Here is a 26969-nt window from a genome sequence, read left to right on the forward strand (position 1 = left end):
GAAATTGAGACGGTATTAAGGTGTAGTAGAGGGCAGTTGAAATCATGAGCACGATGAGATCCTAGTCACTCAGATCTCTCATTGACCCAGCTCCACTGGCCTAAGCAATAAGGGACTCTTTGGACTCAAGCCATTGAAAAGAATGGATCAAGTTTCTTCAGGAACAGCTGAATAAAAGGGCCAAAAGATATCAGGAACCTGTGGTTCACCTCTAGACTGAGCTCTCCCCGTGCCTCTCTTAGTGGCAAAATAGGTTTCTATAGCTCCAAACTTAAGTCCTAATAGCCTAGCAACTCTTGTAGGGGTATGTTTTTCCTCTGAGATTTGCAGTAAAATTTCCAGAACTGACTTTAGCTGATTGGCTTGGATCACTTGCTATTCCTGAAACACAAAGACTTGGCCTAGTCAGTCTTAGTCCCCATCGCTCCCCCAGCTCTAACCGTATTAGCATCAGCTCACCAGATGGCCTTTGAAGTTAAGGTCTTCGTCACCATCTTCGTCCATCCGTCTTTCCAGTTCAGAAGATGTCAGTGGAAAGGACTCTAGTTCTGTGATCACCCCCCTCCTCCCTGACAGGTTCACACACCCTTTCTCTGTAGTTGGCCCATTGTTGTCCAGAAGAGAGACAAGGTGGGGAATACAGAAAGGGGCTAGTGATGATGAATTAGGTTTGGAAATATTGTCTAAACTGTCCAGTAAACTGTGCAATGACTGAAATGTTCTCTATCAGGACTGCCTAGTGTGGTAGCCACTAGCCACATGTGGGTTTTGAGCACTTATAATGTGGCTAGTGTGACTAAGGAACTGAAGGGTTTTTTTAGTTAATTAAAATAGTCACATGTGCCTAATGACTTACTGTATTGGTGTAAGAGATGTCTGAGGACAACTAGGTGGAGCTGTCCAGCAGACAGATCTACAGTCTCAGCAGTGTGATCCGTGATCAGACACAAGTAGTGTTTAAAGCCATGGACATGAATTAGATTGTCCTGGTAATACCTGTAGAGAGAAGAGGGCCTAGAAGTTAATTTAGGGAAACCACATTTAACGGGCAGGCAAAAAAAAAAAAAAAAAAAAAAAGTAGAAAGTGCCAGGATGTCTTGGATCAGGTTTTCCAGAAGCACACCCAGAGATGAGAATTTGTGTGCAAATGATGTTTTTTTTTAAAGTGCTACCAGGAGAAACTAGTAAAAAAGTGGGAGGGGCAGGAGAGGAAACTGAGAGAACGTGTGATCTCAGAGAATGTGTGAGAGCAGTTCAGCTTGATTCCTCAGGGAAGTTCTGGATGTAAGTTGTGACTCAGATTTATCCAGAAACAAGGGAGCTGGACCTTTCCTGTACCAACATTCTTCAGCTGTTAACTAGGGCTTCCCCTGGGAGATGTCAATTCTCAGGCACTTCATCAAGGCAAAGCTTCCAGTAGCCTGAGGACAGGACAGTTCTTAAGAAAAAGAAAAAACATCTAGAAGGTCTAATTGTATGAAAAAACACCACACACCAAAGACCAGGGGGTGTGGTAATAAGAGCCTGTGCATGTGAGCATGCGTGTAAATTGGGTGGGGTGGGGTGGTTTGAGCAAACACTTTATACACAAATGACAAGGGATCCATGGGACTGGGCCTTGCTGTTGTCTCCTATAGAAAACATTGACTTAGATTGCTTAGTGACTTTGTTGAGAGTCATTTTTAGGGAAGTGAAGGAAGCAGAAGCCAATGGTAGCAGACTGAGGGATGAATGGAAGGTGAACAAGTGGGGGTAGGAATGTGAAGTTATCCTACACAGTTTGGCCAAAAAGGGAAGGAGATATGGAGGATTGTAGAGGATGGAAAGGTTTGCTTGTTTGTTTATATCCTGAGGGAAGCGGATTTTCTGTCTGAAGTCTTAGGAGAGAGGATCCAGTAGAAGGGATGGTAATTGAAGGAGTGAAGTTTCAATTACCACCCCAGGGGAAGGATGGGTCCAGAGCCCAGGTTAAGCAAGCTGTTAATGTGAAAAGCAAAACACTTCTTCCTCCTTAGGAACAGGGGATGTAACATTCAGGATGCTTTCAGCTACAAGTAATCGGACCACCGCCTCCCCTACGCCATTTAAGGTCCTAAAAGAGGGGGAGTTTGTTGGTTCACAGAATTAAAAAGTAAGAGGTATGGGCTTCCCTGGCAGTCCAGCAGTTAAGACTCCTGCTTCCACTGCAGGGGGCACGGTTCCATCCTTGGTCTAGGAAGACCTCATGTGGCATGGCAAAAAAAAAAAAAAATCAGAGATAGAATGACGTGAGGCATGGCAGGAGCCAGAGACTCAAACAGGGTCCATGTGAACTTGCTCTGTCTCTTAGCTCTGCTTTCCTCTGGGTTATCTTCCTTCTCAAGCAGACTGCCCTCTCCCAGGGAGCAAGATGGCCACCAGAGTCCCAAGTTTACATTCTACTAGCTTCATGGTCCCAGCAGAGACAGGTCATAGCTTTTCCAATTATTCTAGCTCAAGTGCAGTAGGGCTGCACCTCATCAGCTCAGCTTGGGTCACCCAGTGCCCATCTTTTGTATAATAAGGAATTTGTCTGGTCTTTGTTGCAGGTTCCTAACACAGAGCTTTTAAAATTCTTGGAATTTCCTGAGTAACAGAAGTGTCTGTTACTTGTGAGCCCCCTCGATCACACCTGAGTTTTTGCTGATGAAATCACTAATGGCAAGCCTCTACATAGTTTCAAGATGGGGACTGGTCAGCAGAAGCCCCAACTTTATGATTAGAGGGTTGGGATTTTGAGCCAGTTTGATCTCCAGGGAGGGAAGGGCACTTGAAGATTGAGCTCAGTCACACGGCAGTGATTTACTCCATTGTGCCTAAGTAGTGAAACCCCTAATAAACACTTTGGACACTGAAGCTCAGTGGGGCTTCTTGTTGGTGAAGACACTGATGTGTGGGGAGAGTGATATGCCCCAAGTCTACGTGGACCCTCCAGGATTTCTCCCTATGTAGCTCCTCATTTAGCTCTTCCTTACGTATCCTTAATTATAAAATATAATCGTAACTGTACTAAAATGTAAGTATAGTGCTTTCCTGTACCCTGTGAATTGTTCTAGCAAATTATCAAGCCTCAGGGGGCTCATGGACACTCCCGGATCTGTAGGTGCTTGCCAAGGATAGACAGCCAGGGGACCCCACTTGCAGCTGGCATCTGAAGTGGGGGCAGTCTTGTGGAGTGAGCCCTTACCTTGCGGGGTCTCTGCTAACTCTGGGCAGTAAGTGCCAGAACTGAACTTCAGGTCACCAGTGGGGGTTGAAACACAATACTAACCCTGAATGGACAGTTGTGACCGTGAAGGATAGATTAGGTTGATTGGTAAACACTGGATCATGGACCGATCAATCACCTGAGGTTGGGATGGGCTGAGCTCCAATCAAACTCCATGGGCTGAGCACAGCAGAGGGTGGTTCGTCAAAGGAAAACCAGTCTCTCACTGAGGGGGAATTGGTTGCTCGGCTTCTTCTGGAGGTCATCTGGACCCTCCCCCACCCCAAGAGATGGAGATGTCAAGTTCGGCCTTAAGTGTTTTGGCCAGAACTTCCTGTCCTTCCAAGTAAATCATGCTTTGCTCAATCAGAACACTCTGACAGCTAACATACTCCACCTTCACTTAGGTTTGTCTCTGGTATTACGCACGCCATTTCCCCAACTTCTGCCAGTCTTCCTCCTCTGGTTTCAGGCACCAAAGTGTAGCCTCCTCTAAGAAGCTATGCAAGGCCAACGCACTGAGGCAGCCTCTCAAGTGCCTTTTATTTAGCAGCTTTTGTGTGAGCTTCACAGAGTGTTTCCAACTGGAATGTCTCCAGTCACATCTGAGTGACATGAGTGTGATTGGAGTTCTGTGTTTGGAAGGATATTCAGGGCCAGTATGGGAGCGTTGAGACTGGACATAGAGAGGAGATGGGTGTAGTGGTCCAGGAGGGGGGTGATGCTGACCCAGCCAAGGCAGTGCAGTGGGGTTAATTCCAAGGAGAATGTCCAGAGGGATTTCTGAGGAGACACTGCCAGGCTGGCTGGAATATCCTGAGTGACAGAAGTGTCTGTAACTTGTGAGCCCCTGAAAAGAGTGAACGATGCCCCTGAGTTTCCAATAAGTCTGTTGAGTGGTACCAAGGACAAGGCTCTAAGTCCTAGTCCCCAATTTGCCACTAAGTTATAGATCAGCCCAGAACCCATTTCAATTACAGCAGACCCCACCTCCTTTTAGAAGTTACAGCTACAAAAAAAATCCTTACAGATCAAAGTTTTACCTCTTCACTCCCCCCATTTTATAAAGCAGAGGCCTCAGAAGTTATAGTGATTTGCTTGTATTTTTTAAATGAATGTGAATACAAAACTTGCTTTCCACTGAAAACACAGAAACTTAAGCCCAACACAATGCTTCCCTGAATGATCAACTGAAATGATTCAACAAATTCTTCCTTCAACAAATGTTTCTTGACCTAAGTGTTAGACACTATTCCTAAAATAAAAAATAAAAGTTCTTAGTATCATGAGCTGGTGAGAGAGAAAAAAGTAACAAAAAACAAAACCCAACAAACAAGCAAACTACTAAGATACTTTTGGATATTTAGGTGCTATCAAGAAAATAAGAGGACCATTGGTAAGAGGGTGTCAGAAGAGGTGACATGTGAGGTTGGAAGACGAGAAGGAACAAGCTGTGGGGAAAGCTCCAGGGAAGAACATTCCAGGAAGATGGAAGCACATTTGCAAAGACCCTGAGGTAAAAGCAATCGTGGGGTGTTTGTGGAACAGAACGATGCCCAGTGTGGCTGGAGAGAGTGAGAAGAAAGTACCAAATGGGGATCAGAGAGGTGGACAGGGGCTAGATCATGCCCATGCCAGGCCACAGGCCCCAGGGAGAATGTCGGACTTTTTTTTCTTAATGTTTACTGACAAAAATATATATGTTACTGAAATATAATTTACCTGCCATACAATTCACCCATTTAAATAAGTAGGAGTTTGGATTTTACTCCACGTGTACTAAGGAGTCACTGAGGGAGGATTCATTTCTGATTCACATTTTAAAGACTGATCTGGTTGTGTGGAAGATGGATTTGACAGATATTGAAAGTAAGGACAAGCTGGAGGACCCACTGGAGAGATCATGAGGTAACTTAGGCAAGAGATGATCCCAGTTTGAAGCCCAGTGTTGACAGGGGAGAGAGAGAAGCGGTTACACTGAGATTTATTTTGGAGAGAGAACCAGTGGGACTGGGTAATGGACAGATGTAGGTTTGGGGGAAAAGGACAAATGTGGTGCCATTTATTCAGATATGTAAAGAGAGTATGGGAGAAACAAAGTGTCCTGTTTGGGGTATGTTAGTTTCATAGCATCACAGTGGTAGCACCCTTCGATTTGGAAGGCTCGTGAACAGTTCAAGTGCAAGTATGCACAGAGACCTGCTGTGGCCAGGCACACAGTATATGGAGATAAAGAAGCCCAGTCCTCACCCCACTCAAGTCACTTAGTCTCAGACAAGTGACACCAAGAAATACGTCCAAGTGCTGTAAGGCAGACTTATCTGTTAGGGTGTATTTGGCTTTAAGTAACAGACAACTCTAACACCATCTGCCTTAAACAATAAAGACACTTGTCATCTCACACCATGTAGAGTCCAGGCTTCTAAGATCCTCTTTGCCCACTTCTGGATTTTTGGCTTCACCATGGATGGGAGCATGATGGGCATGGTAATTCCAGGCTTCCCATCCTGATCCAACAACTCCCAGAATCAGAAGGTTGTCTGTCTCCTCGGTGTCTCCTCCTTCTTTTTAAAATATTTATTCATTTATGGCTGTGTCGGGTCTGAGTTGTGGCACGTGGGATCCTTGTTATGGCTTACAGATCCAGAGCACTCCACCGGCTCAGTAGTTGTGGCACATAGGCCCAGTTGCCCTGCAGCATGTAGGATTTAGTTCCCCATCTGGACTTGAACTCAAGTCCTCTGCACTGGAAGTCAGATTCTTAACCACTGGACCACCAGGAAGTCCCAAAGGTCACTTTCTTGATGTAGAAGCGGTTTCAGGACCATGAGCAGCAGCTGTTGCAGACAAATCTAAGTCCTGGCATTTAGTGTCTGGTGGCAGTGTCAGTAGAAGCAGTTTTCTTACCAGGTCAGGTCAGACCTATGGCTTAGGATCCATTTCTTCAGCCCGTTCCACAATTCTGTAGGCTGCCTACCACCTTGACACAGTTTTCCAACCGGCCCATGTAAATTCTGTTATCTGCAAATCCAGACTCCTGTGACATAGGATGCAACTGGCAAAAGCTCTACAAAAATTCTCTCCCTCTGGACTCTTTCCTGAGCACTGTTTTGCAAATTTCAGTCATTCACATACACCTCTCCCCAGATTTGCCATATATTCATATCACCCATTTTATCTACCAAGTGTTGTTTTTTTAAATTGATTCAACATTTTTTTAAATACAACATTTATAATGCCAGCCTTTCTTTCAAACTAATACACATTAAAATAAATATAGCACCACTAAAAAAGAAAGCATTAAGTACCAGCCCCCAATATTTCATATCCTGGTTAGTGGCTGATAGTGTCTTAGGATAAATTTCTAGAAGTGGAATGACTGAGGTTCAGGTTGGGGACAAGGAGAACCCTTTCATATTGTACAAGCCCTTTCTCATCAAAGCTGATGGGTTTAGAGGGCCAGGAAGACAGAAGTCTTAGCAAGTTTCTCATTGTAAAATGACAGTTATAGTTCAGTGAAGTGGCTAATTGCACACTTTTTTGGAGTTTAGCTGTGTTGGGTTCCTTAATTACCGTGATGCTGAGTTTTCTCACTAGTAAAATGGGGTCCTATCACACAGGATAACATTGAATGTGATACTGAATGAGAAGCAACATGAAGCACAACGCCTGAACCATGAAAAGCTCTAATTCTGAGTCCCCCAAACTCCTATGAGTTTAAGAGGAGTATTAAAAATAAATGTGGTTTTCTTGTCTGTACCCAGATACTACTGAATCATAATCTCCAAGGGAGGAATTAAGGAATCTATTTGAAACAGACACCATCAGCTGAGTCTTAGGAGCTGATGAGTTTCGGAAACATTAATCAAGGTTAAGCAGCTGCTATTATCATCCCACGGTGATGAGATGATGGATGTGAAAGTTAAAGGTCATTTACTATCCTTGCACTCATTCATTCAGTCAACAGACATTAACTGAGCACTCACTGAGTGCCCCGCCCTGTGGTAGGTGCCAGGGACACAGCGGGAACAAGACAACTCAGGCTGCCCTTAAAGGCACAAGAAGTTGGTTTCTCACCTGGTCATCTGTAAAACCGGGTGGGTTGACCGACGATCCAGAGAATTACTCTCTGGCCTGCTGAGGGGCGACAGGGGTGGACAGGAAACTCTGTCCCCGCAGGCTGTGAGCCAGCGGGGAGGGCATTTGAGCCAGGGGAGGGTCTCGAAGACTGTAGGACCCGGAGGCTTTTGGACCCCTTTTCTGCCTCTTGCCCAGCTCATTTCCTCTCAGAGCTAGATGTCAGGATCTTCCTGTGAAGTAGATACTATTCCCACTTCACAGATAAGAAAACAAAGGCTTAAAAGAGAGGTGGGTCACACTAGAGACCCACCCCCAACAGGTTCTCGGGAGTCTTCCCTCAGCCTGGCCGCAGCGGCTGGTCCTACCTCCAGCTGCGACACAAGGCCGCCAGATCTGTCGTCAGACCCGCGTGGCGGGTCGGACTGGACTCCAAGTGGTTCGGGGCCAAGACGTTCCGGAGTCATCCACGCCGGGGCCGCTGCCTCTGCTTCAAGAAGGCCTGGACCGTCCCTCCGGACCTGGCCTCGCCCTCCCACGATACGTGCCAGTACAACTCACTGCCCTGGGAACTACAACGCCCATGAGCCTCCGGGGCGTAGGCGCGCTATGAGATGCTCCACATCGCCTCCCGGCGCCACCAGAGAGAACTGCGTGGCTCCTGAGACCGCGAGGTTGGAGGGCGCCGTGGAAAGCTTCCCCACCTTACCACCATCAGCACTTTCCCGGACGGGTTCTGTCGCGCGCCCGGAAGTTCACAGGGCCATAGAGATTGGAGGCTAGAGGGGCCCAGACTTGCCCTCTCGGTCTTAACTTCCGCCGGAAGCGACTTCCATCCGCAATTGCCCTTTCCCAGCTGCACGCGCCGGCCCCCGTGCCCGGTACTCTCTACGGCGCCAGTACGACCACAATGGCGGCCGCTACCCTGCTGCGCGCGACGCCCCTTTTCAGCGGTGAGGGGGCGGGGAGGGCCACGGAGCCCCGGGTTCACGTGGGGGTCGTCGGGAGCGGCCGGGCTCAGACCTGCGCGGTGACTCCAGGCATCTGCCCCGGCAGGTCTCGGCGCCGGCCCAGCACCACTATTGCAGGGTCTTTTGCGGCAGCTGAAGGCCCCGGCATTGCCCGTCTTGTGCCGTGGCCTGGCTGTGGAGGCCAAGAAGACCTATGTACGTGACAAGCCCCATGTGAACGTGGGTACCATCGGCCATGTAGACCATGGCAAGACCACCCTGACCGCGGCCATCACGAAAAGTAAGTGGGGTTGGGTTGGGGGGCTTCCAGCAACGCCTGCTCTGCAGGTGGGACTTGGAGCCAAGGGGGCGGGGCCCGCGGAGGAACTGCCTAGGTGTTTGGTGCTGCCCCAAAGGCGCCAGGTGGCTTCCCAGGTGGCGCTAGTGGTAAAAACCCCTCTCGCCAATGCAGGTTAGGCGTAAGAGAGGCCGGTTCGATCCCTGGGGTCGGGGAGATCCCCTGGAGAAAGGAATGGCAATCTAGCTCCAGTATTCTTGCCTGGAGAATCTCATGGACAGAAGAGCCTGTCCATAGACTGTCCTTTTCTAAAGTGGAAAGGGCCTTGCTGAAAAGTGTGTTCCCTTCCTTCCCTTAGTTTTAGCAGGCTACAGTCCATAGGGTCGCACAGAGTCGGACACGACTGAAGTGACTTACCAGGGCACAAGGCGCCAGAAATTGGGCGGACAGTACACTGTAGGATGCAGAAGACAGATTTCCCGTGAACACGAAGTTTTTGATGCATAAGTTGGGGGACCCCCCCAGTGGCCTCCCTCCAGCCCTAGGAAGGTGCCCTGTAAGCAGAACTGTTGGCCTAGAGAAGTCACAGGGCTAGCCCTTGAGGCTCTATAACCTTTCTTTCTGATCTGGAGTTACTAGTCCCAGGAGTTGAAGGAGGGTATCTTGGAAGGTTGCTTTTCCTAGACTGTCCTCTTATAAAGTGGAAAGGGCCTTGCTGAAAAGTGTGTTCCTTTCCTTCCCTTAGTTTTAGCGGAGGGAGGTGGGGCCAAGTTTAAGAAGTACGAAGAGATTGACAACGCCCCAGAGGAGCGAGCCCGAGGTATCACAATCAATGCGGCTCATGTGGAGTATAGCACAGCCGCCCGCCACTATGCCCACACTGACTGCCCCGGTCATGCAGATTACGTTAAGGTGAGAGAGCCGCTGGGGACAGGGCTTGGGAACTGCCCCCCTCAGGAAAAACGTTAGGATTGTGGGGAGGAGGTTAAGATATTTGAGATGTATGGGTTGGAGATCCTGGATCTGTGGGCCTGGCCAGTCACAGCAGGTGGTAAAGAAGTGTCTGTGCTTAGCTAGGTGGCTGGGGAGTGGAGGAGGTCATGGAATTGCACTACTTCCTCTCCTCTTTCTCCCCAGAATATGATCACAGGCACTGCCCCCCTCGACGGCTGCATCCTGGTGGTGGCAGCCAATGATGGCCCCATGCCCCAGACCCGGGAACACTTACTGCTAGCCAGACAGGTACTCAAGAGCCTGGGAAGGGGTGGAAGGAGGGGCGGGCGGGTATTGGGCCATTCAGGACACCGTCTGTGTGTCTTTCTCACCTGCAGATTGGTGTCGAGCATGTGGTGGTGTATGTGAATAAGGCGGACGCTGTGCAGGACTCTGAGATGGTGGAGCTGGTGGAGCTGGAGATCAGGGAACTGCTGACTGAGTTTGGCTACAAAGGGGAGGAGACTCCAATCATTGTCGGTTCTGCCCTCTGTGCCCTTGAGGTGAAGGCGGGGTCAGGCTGGGGAGGGGGCTGGATGGGCACCCAGAGCTCTGCTCTGAGTCCAGGGCCTGGCTCTGGGCAAGTAAGAAGAGCAGAATGGAAGTTTCAGAGTCCTGTCACTTCCCGCTCATAGCAACGTGACCCCGAGCTAGGCCTGAAGTCCGTGCAGAAGCTACTGGATGCTGTGGACACATACATCCCAGTGCCCACCCGGGACCTGGAGAAGCCTTTCCTGCTGCCCGTGGAGTCAGTGTACTCGATCCCCGGTGAGGACCTGGCTCACTGCATTCCCTTCCCCTCTCTGCCGCTTCATCCGGTGTCCCTGATGCCCTGTCCTGTTCCCTCCCAGGCCGGGGCACAGTGGTGACAGGCACGCTCGAACGTGGCATTTTGAAGAAAGGAGACGAGTGTGAATTCCTGGGACACAGCAAGAATATTCGCACTGTGGTGACAGGTACAGGAGGCAGCCTTGGGACCCAGAGCCTCTAGGATGACATATCCCCCCCGCAGACCCCCCCATGCCTTCCCTCTGCCCCCACACCCTTCTCCCACGTGTCTCCCCTCTCTTAGGCATTGAGATGTTCCACAAGAGCCTGGATAGGGCAGAGGCGGGCGACAACCTTGGGGCCCTGGTCCGAGGCTTAAAGCGGGAGGACCTGAGACGTGGCCTGGTCATGGCCAAGCCAGGTTCCATCCAGCCCCACCAGAAGGTGGAGGCACAGGTGAGGGCTCTAGGTGATGAGCAGGCACTGTGGAGAGTCGGTGCTTCCAGCCAGGCCCGGCTTCACCCATGTTCTCGCTCCTTCTCACAGGTGTACATCCTCAGCAAGGAAGAGGGTGGCCGCCACAAGCCTTTTGTATCCCACTTCATGCCTGTCATGTTCTCCCTGACTTGGGACATGGCCTGTCGGATCATCTTACCTCCGGGGAAGGTATGATGTGTATGGCAGTGGGGGTGACTTTTCCTTGGTGAAGAAAGCCTGGCTGATGGTGCAAGAGGAGAGCTGGTGATGGAAGGGTCAGATCAGTGGGTTCAGGCGGAACAAATCCTCTTCCAGGGTTTCTTAGCTGTGTTAGCATTGACCCACACAGATTCCCCAGCAGAGTTCCTGTAGTAGAGAGTTCCACTGTATTTTACGTAAAGGCTCAAGAGAAGTCTTGAGCCCAAGACCTGCATAACCCCAAATTTTATAAACAATTTTTTTTTTTTTTCCCCTCAAGAAAAGCTTTAGAGACGCTAATGGCTAGTCCTTTTTAATTTTTATCTTTATAGCTTGTTTATTGGCCTCCCTGGTCTTCGTTGCACTGCACAGGCTTTGCTGTTGGGAGAGTGGGGGCTCCTCTCCAGTTGCAGTGCACGGGCTTCTCATTTCGGTGGCTTCTCCTGTTGCAGAGCCCAGGCTCTAGGGCATGTGGGCTTTAGTAGTTGTGGCACAGGGGCTTAGTTGCCCCATGGCACGTGGGATCTTGTTTCCCAGATCAGGGATCGAATCCATGTCCCCTACATTGACAGGCAGATTCCTAACCACTGGACCACCAAGGAAGTCCCATGAGTCCTTTTCTGCCTTTGCATATGCCTAACAGCTAGGACAGAAGTTTCCCCAGAATCACCCTGCTGCATTTTCCCATAACCTTTAACCTTGGTAACCAACAGGAAGTGAAGGTGCCCTGAAACATGGTCTGTGTCTGCCTTTCAGGAGCTTGCCATGCCTGGGGAGGACCTGAAGCTCACGCTCATCTTGCGGCAGCCAATGATCTTGGAGAAAGGCCAGCGTTTCACCCTGCGGGATGGCAACCGGACCATCGGCACTGGCCTCGTCACTGACACACCGGCCATGACCGAGGAGGACAAGAACATCAAGTGGAGTTGAGTCTGGACCTCTGCTGCTGGGGCTCTCTTGTGCTCAGGGCTGCACTGGCCAGCGTTCTCTCTTGCCTCTGTGGCCCTCTTTGCAGGGCAGAGGCTGTGGCCCAGCTGAATTGCAGCTAGATACTTCCCCTGGTCCAAGGGCCATGTGGCTGGCCAGGTGAGGTAGGTCAATAAACTGTTCTGTGAATAGAAAGACAGCCTGTGTGTCCTGTGTCATTTGTACTCTGGGAGGGTGGGGGATATAGAAATGGAGCTGAAGCCCAGGATACATGAGCTTGGGAGTGATCCCTGAGCCATTTGAACTGAGAGTACTTCTCTAGCCTCACGAGTTCATCTCTGGTACCTGGTGGAAGAGCTCTCGTCTTAAAGCAGTGCTGTGGCAACATGAGGAAGGTAGAGAAACTAAAGGACTGAAGGCTATCCTAGTGAGCTTTCTATGATTGCTTCAGTTCAGTTCAGTTGCTCAGTGGTATCTGACTGCGACCCCATGGATTGCAGTACACCTGTCCATCACCAACTCCCGGAGTTTGCTCAAACTCATGTCCATCGAGTTGGTGATGCCATCCAACCTTCTCATCCTCTGTCTTCCCATCAGATGGCCAAAATATTGGAGCTTCAGCATCAGTCCTTCCAATAAATATTCAGGACTGATTTCCTTGAGGACTGACTGGTTTGATCTTGCTGTCCAAGGGACTCAAGAATCTTCATCAACCCCACAGTTCAAAAGCATCAATTCTTTGGTGCTCAGCTTGCTTTGTGGTCCAACTCTCACATCCATATATGACTACTGGAAAAACCACAGCTCGGACTATATGGACCTGTAAAGTCAAGTCTGCTTTTCAATATGCTGTCTAGGTTTGTCATAGCTTTTCTTCCAAGGAGCATCTCTTAATTTCGATTGCTTAGCAAAATGCTACATAAAACAGGCTAAATGTTAGCTATTCCTAGAGATATTGGTCAAACGGTTATAGCTTGGGCCCAGTTCAGGTGCCTGGTCTCTTTGAGTAGTCACCAGCCTGTTCATGTCTAGCTACCCTTATTTAAACTTGATACTGGGTACTGGGTGTTCTATCTTGACTCTAGACCCAGCACATAGAATATTATACTTGGGAAATAATTTGTAGGCTTGATGGGTTATCCCCACCATATCACCAAGTCCAAACAGGAGTGAGAAACTGTAGAATGAAAGTTTCATTTTTAATGTTAATTACTGAGATTTAAAATTAACAAGGTCTGTTTATCAAATCATAGAGATTTTGGGATGACCCCCAGTAACACAGGTGGCATTCAGCAGGGATTAATGGCACCTTTTCAAACTTGTATCCTGACAAATGAATATACTCAGGACAGACAACCTACTCACCAACAGCACAATAGAATGGAGGCTCTTAAGCCCAGAACGAGGCAAACAGAAGCAAACTTCACATAAAGCAATCTCATGAAAAGTACTCTCCAACAGTAAAGCATAATTACTTGTTTTACCTTCAGTGTGCAATGAGAGGCTGATAAAAGTTTTCAGGCAGATTCAGTCAGGGTGGAGGCTAAAGTTCCTTCTAGCTCCTAAGATTTCTGTTCTTAGGAATAAATTAAGAGGGCTACCCAGGAACACCTGCAATTATGTACGTCTCCAGCACTATAGAAACCAGGTCTCCATCTGCACTGCAGACATCTGGAGCCCACCTGAAGGCTTTCCTGCTGCTATTTCCATTAAGGCCTCCCAACCCCAGTTGGAGAGCTCTGTCACTTGGGACTGCACATCTGCGTTTTTAAAAAACATTTGGCTGCACCAGGTCTTACTTGCAGCATGTGGACTCTAGTCCCCTGACCAGGGATCAAACCTGGGGCCTCCTGCATTAGAAACAGTCTTAGCCACTGGACCAACAGGGAAGTCCCCAACCTGCCCCTTCTTAACAACCAATTAGAGGCTACAGATCAGTCCCATTCTCTATCCTCTACCTGTAAGAAACAGGCAAGAAACGAATACCAGTTCTTACTAGTAAAGAATTCCAAACTCCTCCTGGAGCCTATTGTTTCTCCATCCCATACCTGGCCCCCATCTTTCTAATCCAGCCCCTGCTTCCCTCAGCCTGGCTCAACCCAGCCCACCTGCCACTTTCACTAGCAGCTTCATCCTATATAGCTTTCACCCACAACCAAGACCTCTCAGCTGTGCACCACTCCGGCCCTTATCTCAGGTGGCCCAAAACACAAGTGTACTTTTTAGGACAAAGAGTTAGACATCATTCACGAAGCACTTTCCTTAGAAATGAAAACCTCAAGTCACACCTCACGATGAGGCCAGTTCTGAGCTGAGAAAACAGCCTTTGAGACAATGGCAGGCCTGCATGGTGGTTACAGAGCCATAAGGGCATCTCTGGGTACTCTGAGTGGGCAACTACAGTGCCCCACCTTGGAAACCTCATAAAACTAACCACTCCCATCTTACTATTCAAAGAGGAAACTACAGGCCGGTTAAGTTAGTTTAAAATTTTATTTTTTTTTAATTTTTTAAAATATTTTTATGTAATAAAAAGTAAAAGTCCTTGTCCAACCATCCTTGCGGGGCATGTCTGTTTCTCTTACGTAGGTGACTCAAGTTAATGGGAAGAAAGAACAGGGGGCCCAAGGTTATAAATAATAGAAAATAAAAGATCTTCCGTCTCCAGCGGGGAGGGGGGGGATAGATGAGAGGACGGGAGGGCAAGATGGGGTGGGGATGGGCAGGGGCAGAGCAGGAACCCCCCCACCCCCGCTGGACCCTGGCCCTGCCCACTTTTGAGGCCCTTCCCATTCAAGGTGCTTGGCAGGAATTCCCCAGCTCCCCCGGGGCGGGGAAAGGGGGTGGGGGGCTGGGACTGGTCCGAGCTGCTGGGGGAAGAGACATAGATCACTCTTCCCTCCACTCATGGAGGTCTCAGGTCGCGGCCAGGACAATCTTCAGTTCCCCGGGGGGTGGAAGGGGAGCTGCTGGGAGGGATGAGATTGAACTGGTTGGAGGGGAAAGAGAAGAGAGCAGGAGCATTAGAACCCAAGCAGCTGTCCCTTCATCCAATGCCGTCCAGTGTGGGGTGTGGGGGGAGTGTTGGTAGGAGCGGCCGCCTCGAGGTGTCTCATGGGGCTGTCAGAAGCACAGATCAATCGCCGTTTCCCCGTGAGCCAGAGCCCTTCCTCACGTGCCCAGCTCAGCCCCCCACACCCCAGCCTGGCCCTGTCTACTGCGCTGACCTTACCTCGGCTAAGTCAGGAGACAGTCGGGGTCACTGAGAGCTGGGGAGGCAGTGGGGAGGGGGGCTGCTGGATCACAACTGAGCGAGGACGGAGGGAAGCAAAGGACAGAGCCAGGAGCAAGCCCCTGGCGGCGGCGACTGTGGCTTCTGCCCACCCTACATACTTCACAGACAGGTGCAGGTCGGCAGGCGCCCTGTGGGACAGCCCTGCCTCCAAGACCCCTCACTCCCCACCCAGAACCCGTGCATCCTGCCCCACCTGCAGCCCATCAGCTCTTCCATGCCAAATACCCCCAGCTAACGAGAACTCACGAATCCTGTCATCGGCTCCTCCTGGAAATCCAGGCGCCTGGCCAGGCTGCTCACCTTGGGGGTGTCCGATGTAGGGGTAGGGTGAGGGTGTGGAAGCTGAGAGTGCAGGCACCCCACTCTGGGGCACCGCGCCTTGGGGGGGGCCCCCATGGCTCTGGGGTGGGTGCAGCAGCATCACCTGGGGCGGGTGGGGAGCCCCAGGGTGAGGGGGCGGGGCTGCTGTGATTCCAGTTTGGACATGGGCCTGTGGAGAACAGAAAAGGAGCTGTGAGCACCACGGGAGCGCCACTGTGTCAGAGAACCCCAGGCAGCGGCAGAGGGAAAGGCGCACCGATGACCCCAGGAGGGGCGCCCCACGGCTCAGGGCAGGTGGCGTGGGCTCTTACCTGGGTAACATGGGCCATATTGGTGAAGCCGTGGGGCAGCTGCTGGTGGGCATGGATGGCATATACAGCGGCTGGTTGGGGGAAGCTGCTCTGAGGGGACTGGGCAGAAGGTCCCGGTGGCAGAGAAGGCGGTGTGCCTGTCAGGGCCCCTGGGTGGTACAGGTTCTGCTGCGGCTGTCCACTGCCCAGGTGTGGGGCCTGCCCCGCCTGGTGCTGTCATCAGGGCAAGGTGAATGGTGAGTGCCACTTCCAGTACCACCTCTGACCCTCAGGTTCTCCCCACTAGGGAATGACCCCGAGTCCTAGTCCTCTCTTTCAGCCACCCATCCCTGCCCCACCCACGTGGATGCCCCACGGCAGGCACCTGGACAGGACTGGGGGCCGCATGCTGGGACGGCGGCTGGCTCCCAGTAGGTGTGGTGGCCGGCTGCGGCTGGTGGGCATGGAGCTGCGTGGCATGGTGTGGATAGGACTGGTGAACAGTGGCTACAGCAGGAAAGGGGAGACAATCAGTGACAGGCACCCCGGAGGGGCTGAGCAGCACAGCCCAGGTCAGGGGACAGGACAGAACTCACCATAAAGGGCCTGGGGGGTGGGCTGCTCTGCAGAAGGGTACTGAGGGGTGGAGGATGACACGATGGCCTGGGGATGGCTCCCCGACGTCAGCATGCGTGGGTTGCTTTGAAGCATGGGGGCAAACACCGGCTGGAGGAGGAGAAAAACAGTTGGCCCGGCAGAGGGCCCAAGAGAGTACCCTGCTGCCAGACAACGAGGTTCAGTACTACTCTGCTCTCATCATGATGACCACCTTACTTTACTTTCACAATACCCTTATCAAGTAGATGCTACACTTTACAGAAGAAAAAAACAAAGGCCCCAGAATCCACTGCCTCCCCAGGATCCTACTATAGCCAAGACTGAAGCCCAAGTTGGACCCCACCACCCAGAACTCTTGCTGGCTTCTCCTGCCAGCTCCTGAGTGTGGGAGGTGGAGGAGGTTTGCCAAGATGCCAGGACTCTGTACCCCACCTTCTTCCATGCCTCAGTCACCTGCGAGGGGTAGTGGGCCATGGGCTGCATCATGGCGGGCTGGCCTGGGAACTGCTGTGGGTTGTAGGGGATGTAGGAAGAGTAAGGGGTAGCGGCCACCAGAGGTGGACCGGCGGCGGCGGCGGCAGCCTGCATCATGGGAGGGGCGGAGGCTGGCTGGTGTTGGTCCGAGCGCTGCGGGGGCAGGGAGCCTGCAGGTGGGGGGAAGACGGTGCAGAGCTCAAGCTCCATCTGCCAGCAGGCAGCGGGTGGCACCTTGCATGGCCCCTCCTGACCCTGCTCACCTTTGGCGCCCCGGTACTTGCCCTGCTGTCCAGGCACTGAGTTGGACACAGGATACGGATACATCTGCGGTGCCTGGGGACCAGAACAGAGGTGAGGCTGAACGACTCGCTCGTGAACGCTCACGACAGGTGGCCTTGGTCCCTCAGGCAGCCCAGTCTCGTCTCTTACCCTGGGCCCGCCCAGTCTCTTCTCACCTGAACAGCTGGTCCCATGTGGATCTGAGGTATGTAGGAGATGTACTGGGGGCTATAGAGCCCACTCTGGCCTGCTGTCAGCACCGGGATGGAGGGAGTTGAGTGAGTTCGGGGCCCAGGAGAAGTTGGAGTACTGGTGGATTTATTCTGCAAGAGACAAAGGAGGACATGCAGAAGATATCTTAATGACGTCTATACCACCCTCCTCTCCCAGTCAAGGGCATCCAGCGTGCTGTGCACCAAACATATCCTACACTTTATCTTGGTTAAACCTCACATCAACCTCCAGATGAGTGATCTTAAATTACAGGCAAGGAAACTGAGACAGAGAGGTTAAGTGGTTCATCCAAGATCACAGAGCTTGCAAGAGGTTCAAGCGCAGTCAGTGGGCCCAAATGAAGCCCATGCTCCTAAATGCCAGACTGTGACTCCCCCTGAACCAAATGCCAAGTCCCAGTGAGGAACCCATAAATATCCGTCAGATACTTCACGATCCCCGGCCAGCCACTGCTAAGACCTGCTTCCATGACTGCTGTGGTCCTGACATACTTGTATAACTGTTCCTCACTCCCCCCAACAGCCAGCTCCCAACTCTCCTCATGGAAACCCCAGCCCACATTCCCCTGTCCCATCTCACCACAGAGAGCAGGGGCTTAGTAGGGTTGAACTCCTTGGCATTGGGGTTCAATGTTGACTTCTTCACTTGTCTATGATAGAAAAATGGAGTAAATTCTCACGGCCTGTCTCTCGTCACCAGACACCTGCCCAGCTCCCCATCCCACTCACTCGGCAACTGGGCCCTCATCCTTGTCATCTCCCTTGATGAGGCCCACTGGGGGGCTGCCAGTTTGGCTTGGGCAAGGTTGGGGAGGCTGCTCCGGCCCCTCGGCAGCCCCTGCTGGTGGCAGGGGTGGTTTGTCCTCCTTGTCTGATACTGATTCAGCCTTTGAGGAAACAGGAGACCCCAGGGGCTCTGACGCCAAAAGACCATCCACCTCCTTCTCCTTCCCTTTGGCTTCCTCTTTCAGGATCCGTGGAGGAAAAGGATCCAAGCTGGTCTCAGGGGAGCTACTGGGCTGAAGCTACAAAGACAGAAACACAGAACATAGAGAGTACTCTCCTATCTCAACCCCAGACTCACCTTCCTTCGTTTATCTTTGCATGCTCTCATCTCTCAATGCCACCCAGTGCCTATTCCATAAACCTCTCCCCAGACCCCTCAACCTTCATCTCTTTCCTGTTAACATCCTAGTCACTCCCACACTTCACTCACCTTAAACTGGGCCCCAAACTTTCTCAGTTCTTCCAGTTGAAAACGCTTCTGTTCGTTCTGAAGGCCAGGGACTATGAGAAAGAGCAAAAAAGGAGAAAATACACATTTCTTTTCTTGAAGATGGCTACACAGCAACCCAAAGAACAAAGAAACCAAGGGAAAAAAGCTGAGCTTATTAGAACCCCTTAAGTTAGGATCAAAGGGCTGACCCAATGTCATCTGTTTCTGAATTGGAACACTTTCCTAAGTGAAATGCTCCCCTAATCAAAGGGGCATGAGACCCTGGCAGGAAAAACAACAATCCTCACCTTTCCCTGCAATCCGGGACAACTCCTGGGACTCCAGGGTCCTTCCAGGTTCCTTGGCCGGGAGTTCTTTTACTGAGCAAGAAAGAAGAGACACATGAAGCCCCTTCTGTCCAGAAGCACACTTCCCACTGTCTGCAGTCCCCCACCAGGTGGCTCTTACCATCTGTGGGGGCCAGTGAGATCTTTGGAGAAGCTGGGGAAATGGAGCCTACTCCAGGTTCCCCAACTGCTGATGTCACTGGGATGGAAGCTGAAGAGGTTGGTACTGCTGAGCCCATGGGAGGCTCAGGACAGGAAGCTGAGATTGGGGCAGGGGCAGCTGACTTGGGAGAGCGCGGCGGGTACATCCGGCCCACTGGAAGAAAAGGGAGAGGGATTTGTGTTGGTCACTGCTGGACACTGAGCAGTGAGTACTAGGGACCCACCAGAAACACCAAGGAAAGTTTATCTACAAGGTCACAAACCTAAATGTTTAGAAGGCCAAGGCAAGTAAGGTAAGCACGTAAAATGGCCTCATGGGTACCATGAAAGACTGGAATGCTCCAAGGGGCAGTCATGACTCAGTTCCAGCCAACCAGAGCTTTACAGAAAGACAGGTTCTGTGTTGGCAGAACTTTCTGTATTTCAAAAGATATTAAGACATTTTCTATGATTTCTCCTCCCTTAAAATTAGTTGCCAACTATTTTAAATAAAAGGCACCTGCCAGCCAGACACAACGCATGGACTGCCATGCTGGAATTTCTCCCTGAGGGAAACTGAAAAATTCTTTCCTAAAAAGCATAAATACTAGCCTTCAAAACACCTTTATCTTGGAACTCTCCCAGCCCAGCATTCTAACAACTGACTATTTACACCCCTATCCATTTGTTCACGTAACGCTGCTAGAATCTTACCTGCAGGAGGAGGTGGAACAGAGGCTTCTCCAGAAGGCCTGCTACTGGGGGAAGACAGAGTCTTGGCACCTCTCAGAGGTCGCTGGGCCTTAGGGGACATGCGGGAAGGGCCTATTTTTTTTTTTTTTTTTTTAAGATGGGGAGAAAAGAGGCAGAGTTCCTGCTATTACATGACCATCAATGCAACTTCCATCCAACCCACCTAAATCATTTTCCTTGCCACCTACCACCATTCCCTTCCCTGCCATCAACAAGTCGGCTTCCTAACTCACCTCCATTGATACCACGTGCCTCAGAACCTGGGCCAGGGCTGCTATTGTCAAGATGGTGAGGGCCACGGGGTGGCAAAGAGCTAAGGCCAGGCCGGCCGCCCCGAGAACTACTGCAGCGAACGCCTCCCCGGGGACCTTCCCGAACTCGCTGGGGTAGAGGGATATACTTTCCCTCCCTGGGGGAGAGAGTTCAAATAACATCAAGTAGCCACAAAACACACAATTTCCAAGAATGAAGCCCTCCTTATAAAGTCCACCTCCTGCCTCAATGCACAAATATGCCTGACTTCAGCTTTCTGTACTATTTCCCTTGAGAAACTATCCTGTGCTTCCAGGATTATGACCCTACATTGCAGCTACCCCTGACCAGACCAAAGCAGCCAGTGCTCCATTAATCCTTAGCCCCTCCTGACCTACAAGACACGTAGTATAACATTGTACATTAAGGTACAATAACACTTCAGTTTCATTTTCATAAAAGGAGAAGTTAAGACATATATAGGAATGAAATGCAAAATAAAAAAAGAATATGAGGAATTCCCTAGGGGTAGGACTCTGAGCTTTCAATGCTGAGAGCCTAGGTTCCTGGTTGGAGAACTAAAATCCTACAAGTTGCAGAGTGCAGCAGAAAGCAAAAAAAGGAAAAGGAAAAAAAAAGGTATCAAAAATCGGTGGGGGAAAGAAAACCTGTCTTAATCCCTAATCTTTAGCCTTGTTACTTCAGACAAATTAATAGTTCTAGGCTTCAGCGTCCTAAACCCCCATATTCTGAGTAACTATGTATTAACCTATATGACTGTGAGGCTTCAACGAGAGTATATAACAAGCTCTCAGCCCTAACCTAAATCAAAAAATTGGGAGTAAATACATATTAACCTATGTGGTTGTGAGGCTTCAACGAAAATATACACCAAACTCCTGGCGCAAACACTGAGCCCCACCCGGACCAGCCTCCCCCAGCAATCACCTGGCTGCCAAGCTGGGGCTCTCACGCCCTGAGCCCTGTCGCTGAACCGCACTGTGCTTCTCCTCCTCCGTGCGCCCATCATCATTCTCCATGGCGATCCGCAGGCGGTACTGGGGGCTCGATTCAATCTCTCGGGCCAACTGGGCAGCACGCAGCTCCCGCTGACGGAATTCTTCTGAATTGTCCTTCTCTAAGGGCACCCTGTGAGGACCGTCGCCACCCCAGGGCCACGGGACAAGAGGGAGGAAAAAGGAAGACATTTCTATCAGTCCTATCACCAGATCAGAAGTGGGTATTTAAACCCTCAACAACTCAGCATACACTGATCTGGCATGTAGCAGGGTCCTAGGCAGAGCAGCAAGGCATCTCTCTGAATCTGAGGGACACTGAGACACATATATAAGTTTGTTAAGATTTTACAGGAAAAGTATGGACCAAAAAAGCAGTTAATTCTACCCACGGAATCAAGGTTATGAGAAAGAGAAAAACCTTTTCACGAGGAGTTCCCAAGGCAGGTCAGGAGTGGGGAGACGGCAACCCAGACACCCAGAAAGACATGTACAAAAGCAATGTTCCACCTAGAGACCTCCCTTCTGTTGATGTCCCCATACCTCAAACCGCACCATGTGCGAACTACCAAAAGACACTCACGTGTAAGAAGAGAGACTGCTGTCATAGGTGGTCTTTACACCATAGTTCTCCTCATTGAACTTGAACATTTCGTTGGGGTCCCATCCATTAGACTAGAGGAAGAGGGAGAATGTTTCAAAGCTCAGCAAGGAAAGCAATAATAACCAATTTTTCTCTTCCCTCAGGTTGAAAGATTAAAAATCTGACCAAACGAAGAGTGGGGAAAAAAAGGAACAGGGCTGATGGGAAGGTCATCTACTGACTGCACCACAAATTGGCAGTTTCCAAGACGTAGAAGTCTTTGGGACCTAACATCCACTTCCAGATTTACATCCCAGAGAAATTCTGACCTAAGTGCATGAAGATACACATTCTAAAAATCCAGTAAGCTACTATTTTTAATACCAAAATAATGGCCCAGAAACACCAATAAAAAAGGAACAGATACAATATATTGTATACACACACAAGTATACACATACAAATAGCACAACACATGTAGTTAAAAGCAATGACTAGGATCTATATACCAAAGTGAAACATCCAAAAATAGGTAGGAAAAGCAAATTTTAAACAAACTAATAAAGTGAGGTAACAATTCACTGACAAATTTTAAATCAAGGTGGTTGTTTGGAGGAAGGGAAACGGGCCTATACAATACGCAATCTCATCTGTATCTTTTTTGTCCCAGGCTGGGAAAAAACTGATTTGAAGCAAATTTTAACAGGTATCAATTACTGATGATAGAAAAATGAGTATTTCTGTTTGAGTATGTCCTATACCTTTCCATTGGACTCTGACTGCCAGGCAATAGTAAAAGATTTCTCTCCGCCCACCCCAGCAATTCTCGGGTCCAAGAGTGATGTCACGGTCAACACCCCACTTGGGCAGCAGAGCCCCCAGCTCTAGGGCTCCCCAGAAGGGACTGTACCATGTCAGACTCCAGGTCGTAGTCATCGCTGTTGCTGTCTCCCCCCTCCCAGCGCTGAAGCACCTTCTCCTTGTGCTCCCCGTTCACCTTTGAGTTCATGGCAATGGCCGAGTCAGTGAACTTATCTGTGAGGGTGGATTGAGATCAGCGGTCAGGTGGTACTTCATAGCCGTCTTTCCAACACCCTTCCCACCACAGAAGCAAAGGGGGTGCAGGGCAGCATAAAAACACTTGTTCCAAGAGTTCAAAAGAAGCAAGGAGGTGAAAACAAAGCAGGAAACGTATGAACCACAACATAGGCTGGAATTCACCCCACTGCATCTTAGACATTAACACATGTTCTCAAGAAAAAGCTTCCAGTCCTCCTCCTCAGAAATAAGGTGACAAAGAACGGAAAGGAGGAGAATCAGATCATCACATTCTCTGCCTTCTACTGGGTCTGACGCAACAGCCTGCACCCATAAATACCTTTAGTAGCATAATTGAAGTCGACATTTCGGAAGTGGACAAGCATGACATCACTTGGCTTAAACACCATGGTGTCCACTATGTCTTCCCGACGAGGGCCACCTGCCGGCTCCGATACCTTCCGGTGCACAGCGTCCACTGCCAGTTCAAACTATACAAGTTCCATTTCCCAGCAACCAAGGGTCAGTATTAAGAAACGTGAAGACAAAAATATGACTACTTTTAATTTTACCCTTTCTAAACTTTCCCCAACACCACATTCTCACGTGCACTGTCTTGACAACATCACCCATGGGATTTAGTCAAAGCCCCAAACTTTAAACTTCTCATCAAAATACCCAGCCCTCACATTTCAAACCCATGTCTTTAATTCCATGCAGCTCTGTTGCGACAAAGGCCTACAAAAACGAGGCTAGCCATCATGTTGTCCAAAACCACTCATCTTTTTATCTTCAAGGAACCTATTTCATTCTCTTCTTTCTCCCATGAAACTCCAAAAAGCAAGCTAATTTGAGTAGACTGACCTTTGAGCTCAGCGTCTTGAAGATACCCTCGTAGGTGGTACCGTTCTTCACCTTTACATCACAAGTGGAACCCTGAAAGAGCAGAGGGAAGAAAACGGAAGAGTGCCTCTAGCAAACCGATGCATTACACCCCTCAAGCTAGCAGCAAGGGGCCCACTTACCACAACAGCGGTTAGGAAATGCAGCATTCTGGAATTGTTGTAGACACCCTCAAACACCTGTCAGTAACACAGGAGAGAGACAAAAATAAAGGAACAGCCAGTCAACACCTTACCCTCCTTCACAATGTCCACACTCCACTCATAACCACCTCGAACATATGGGATACTTGCCCTTCAGAACACATCTATTTCTGCACCTAGTCTGCCCTCTATTCCCATATATGTATCTTTTAAGTATCTGTGTCTTAGACAGGGGAGAAAAGGCACTCACCGGTGACTGTGGAGGTCCCTTTCCTGTGCTTTGTCCCCTATAAGAGAAGGAAACAAGAAGCTAGTTATTTAAGTACAATCAAGCCCTTTTATTCAACTGCTTTCAAAGGACTGGATGCCAAGACCACATACTATGTGAGGATGACGACTTAGGCTACAAATCATTAACCAACAGATTTTCAAATTCTCACTTCACAAAGGAAGAAAAGCACTAAAAGCCATTTCCTCCAAATACCAGTAAAATAGGCTCAATCATCAACGTCTGTCAACTGCTTTAAACGCCAATTCAACACAACGTTTCTGCAAGAGGGCCAGGGCTGCATGCTTCCAAATGACAAACGTTACGATATTCGACAATAACCCCCGCCAGATGGAAGCTCAGAGAACGCAAATTTTGAACTACCTAGGTTCAGGTAAATTACCTCCCAAACAGGAAAGGCCATCATTTCCCGCAGCCTTACGCCCCAAACTAGGAGTGAAGGTACTCCCTCTACAATCTACCCTTCTGGACCTCTTTACTCATTCAGCCTGTTACCCACTCTGGGAGGGGTCACCTATCACCCAGTAACCCTGCTTCTTGCTGGCTGATGTAACCAGCGGTTGAAGAGGGCGATCAGGGGGCCGTTGGCAGGGCTGGGGGACAGCGCAGCCGCAAAAGCTATCCACCCGGAGGCCTCGCCCGATCTGCGCTTGCGCACTAAAGCCTACGGGCCTCTTCAAAATCGCACCCCCCCCCCCCCCCGCCCAGCGATCAGAACCCACTGCGCCTGCGTGTACCTCCACTCTCAATTCCATAAACCCACAAACAGAAGAAACCGAGTCGGGTGTCCACCACTCATCCAAGAACACCAGGGGAACCCGTCCACGAACACTCCCAGCCGCTGCCCTATATGTTACCCGAGGCTGGAGAATGGCCGGGTCATAAGACACAGCATCCGCGCGCACGTACGGGAAGAGCGCGCGCGCTGGAGGTTCCCAGCCCGCAGTCCTCCCAGTCCCTCCTTCCGTCCCCCCGCCCACCCTGCTCCCCTCCTACTGGCCAGACTGGGACGGGGAGGTAGCAACTCGCTCCCAAGTCCCTCCCTCCCCATTGGCCAAACTGTGAGCCGCGCGCCCCCCTCCATTGGCTACGGGCAGGGACCCCTTCCCGCAGCTGACTCCCCATTGGCTGAAGACGGGAACCGCGAGACCCTTCGTGGTAATGGAGCCGGGGACCCCGATCACCTCTTCACCCCCCCAACTCCTCGTTCCGACGCTGCCGGCGGGATGCGCCCTGCCTGCCCTTAAGGCCCAGCTCCCGAGCCCTGACTACGCTAGCAGAACTGCGCACTGCCCCTGAATACCCCGGTGGCCACCAGGGACCCTCTTCCTCCGACCTGTTAGGACCTGAGGGCCCACCCCCGTTTCACGGGGCTTTCCCACTCCCCCTGGCGACCCTCAAAGGTGGCCAGGCTAGAAGTCCACCTGGCGCGGTGTACAGGTCTCGGCCACATCGGCTCTAGCGCCCAGAAACCCACCATCCTCACCTGGCGCTGCCGATGGCCGCTGCCCCTGGCCTCTCCTGATGTTGCTGCTGCGGTGGCGGCGGTTGAGGCGCCAAGATGCCCTCGGCTCCCCGGCGGAGCCCGCTCCCGGCAGCGGCTGCAGGCCCCAGGCAGGGGGAGGCGGCCGCAGGAGGTCCTGGGGGAGCCGAGGTGGAGGCCAGGGGCCCCGGGAGACCGCCGTTGGGCGGGCTGGTGCCCCCGGGAGGGCGACGGGCCACGGCCTGTTGCGTGGGGGGCGGCTGGGGCTGGGAGGTCTGTTGTGGCGGCTGAGGCTTCAACATGATGGCAGCGTCCGGAAGGGGAATTAGGGGGAAGGGAGGGAAAGAGGAGGCCGGGGCTGGGCCCCCGCCGGAGAGCGCGGGAAGCGAAGGGGACTGGGAAGCTGGGGACCCGCCGTTGGCGGGCGGGGGCAAGCCCCGCGGTGTCGGGGGTGGATAGAGAAGACCGCGGCGCGAGGAAGCACCGCGAGGCGGAAGGGGAGGGGGTCTCGCGGGCCGGAGGAAAGCGAGAGGGCGCGAGCCGGCTTGGCGCGCGTGCGCGTCGCCGGGGAAAGGGGAGGGGGAGGAGCGCGCGGGCGGGAGCTCCCGAAGGGGGAGGGGCGGGGAGGAGGGAGCGGCGGCTCGAGATGTCCGCGCGCACCGGGGCGGTTAGCTCCGGGCGGGAGAAGAAAATAAAGGTGAATCTCGCGCCCCTCGCCTTTGGAGTGGGGAAGGAGCAGCGCGGGGCGCTTGCGTGCGCCAAGGACTTAGGGTCTCTAGGTCTCAAGCAGCCTTGAAGACTGCCTGCCGCTGTCGCTTCACAATGAGCGTGTGAAACGCTGGGGGTGGAGCCGAAGAAGCAGAGAGGAAGGAAGAGCCGGCCGCCCCGCCTACGCCGGCGGCGTAGCGTCGGGATACCTCCGCAGTAGTGTGAGAAGTCACGACGTAGCGTGCAGTTCTTCCGCCATTTGAGGGCCCGGGGGCGGAGTCTTGAGTACAAAAAAAGTCCCGGCACGAGAACTGGTACTTATTTAAGGCTTGTGGTAGGTTTCATGGGGACTTTATCTGCTTTCCATAAAAGATTGATAGGCATTAATGTTATCATTTTGAGCATGCTGATCTTTGGAGATAACTCTATACCTAATTCTAAATTATTTTAATGATTTTCAAACTAATGGTTTCTCCATGCCCTAGAATGAACCCTTAAAGTGGAAGTGGCAAGTGAAAGTGTAGTCGCTCAGTTGTGTTCGACTCTTTGCGACCCCATGGACTGACTGTCGCCCACCAGGCTCCTCTGTCCATGGAATTCTCCCGGCAATAATGTTGGAGTGGGTAGCCTATCCCTTCTCCAGGGGGTCTCTCCCACATTGCAGGGAGAT

The 26969-nt window shown here is 51.2% G+C and overlaps 2 protein-coding genes across 9 annotated transcripts; one reads left to right on the top strand and one right to left on the bottom strand.

Moving 5' to 3' along the window:
- TUFM (Tu translation elongation factor, mitochondrial) lies at positions 8076–12113 on the top strand. The gene is made up of 10 exons (XM_018040185.1): positions 8076–8256; positions 8360–8554; positions 9297–9463; positions 9689–9793; positions 9883–10047; positions 10180–10312; positions 10396–10500; positions 10617–10768; positions 10859–10978; positions 11744–12113. Exons 1-10 carry the CDS (start codon positions 8214–8216, stop codon positions 11915–11917), a joined length of 1359 nt encoding a protein of 452 aa, XP_017895674.1. The 5' UTR covers positions 8076–8213; the 3' UTR covers positions 11918–12113.
- On the bottom strand, positions 14389–26439 carry ATXN2L (ataxin 2 like). Of its 8 annotated transcripts, none has more exons than XR_001917234.1 (23): positions 25595–26099; positions 24070–24106; positions 23799–23855; positions 23638–23709; positions 23114–23264; positions 22646–22770; positions 21736–21827; positions 21085–21285; positions 20118–20293; positions 19846–19956; positions 19112–19306; positions 18952–19023; positions 18644–18714; positions 18157–18452; positions 18008–18077; positions 17371–17517; positions 17176–17248; positions 16892–17082; positions 16417–16546; positions 16206–16327; positions 15842–16054; positions 15147–15699; positions 14389–14903 (listed from the first exon to the last, which is right to left on the bottom strand). XR_001917234.1 is itself a non-coding variant. In XM_018040193.1 (23 exons), exons 1-23 carry the CDS (start codon positions 25891–25893, stop codon positions 15152–15154), a joined length of 3300 nt encoding a protein of 1099 aa, XP_017895682.1. In that variant the 5' UTR covers positions 25894–26439; the 3' UTR covers positions 14389–15151. The 8 variants fall into 8 exon arrangements, 7 of the variants coding, with proteins under 7 accessions (XP_017895682.1, XP_017895678.1, XP_017895677.1 ...); XM_018040193.1 differs by having other exon boundaries at positions 14389–15306; positions 15456–15699; positions 25595–26439; XM_018040189.1 differs by having other exon boundaries at positions 15510–15699.

Source organism: Capra hircus, chromosome 25 (assembly GCF_001704415.2).
Source record: "Capra hircus breed San Clemente chromosome 25, ASM170441v1, whole genome shotgun sequence".
NCBI lineage: Eukaryota > Metazoa > Chordata > Mammalia > Artiodactyla > Bovidae > Capra > Capra hircus.

Excerpts from the sequence above, each read along its gene's own strand:
- TUFM (XM_018040185.1), top strand. The coding sequence starts at position 8,214 with ATGGCGGCCGCTACCCTGCTGCGCGCGACGCCCCTTTTCAGCG. Across the intron at positions 8,555-9,296 it reads GACCGCGGCCATCACGAAAA|TTTTAGCGGAGGGAGGTGGG; the intron begins GTAAGTGGGGTT and ends TCCTTCCCTTAG. Across the intron at positions 9,464-9,688 it reads GTCATGCAGATTACGTTAAG|AATATGATCACAGGCACTGC; the intron begins GTGAGAGAGCCG and ends CTTTCTCCCCAG.
- ATXN2L (XM_018040193.1), bottom strand. The coding sequence starts at position 25,893 with ATGTTGAAGCCTCAGCCGCCACAACAGACCTCCCAGCCCCAGCCGCCC. Across the intron at positions 23,710-23,798 it reads ATTTCCTAACCGCTGTTGTG|GGTTCCACTTGTGATGTAAA; the intron begins GTAAGTGGGCCC and ends CTGCTCTTTCAG. Across the intron at positions 22,771-23,113 it reads CTTCAATTATGCTACTAAAG|ATAAGTTCACTGACTCGGCC; the intron begins GTATTTATGGGT and ends CCACCCTCACAG.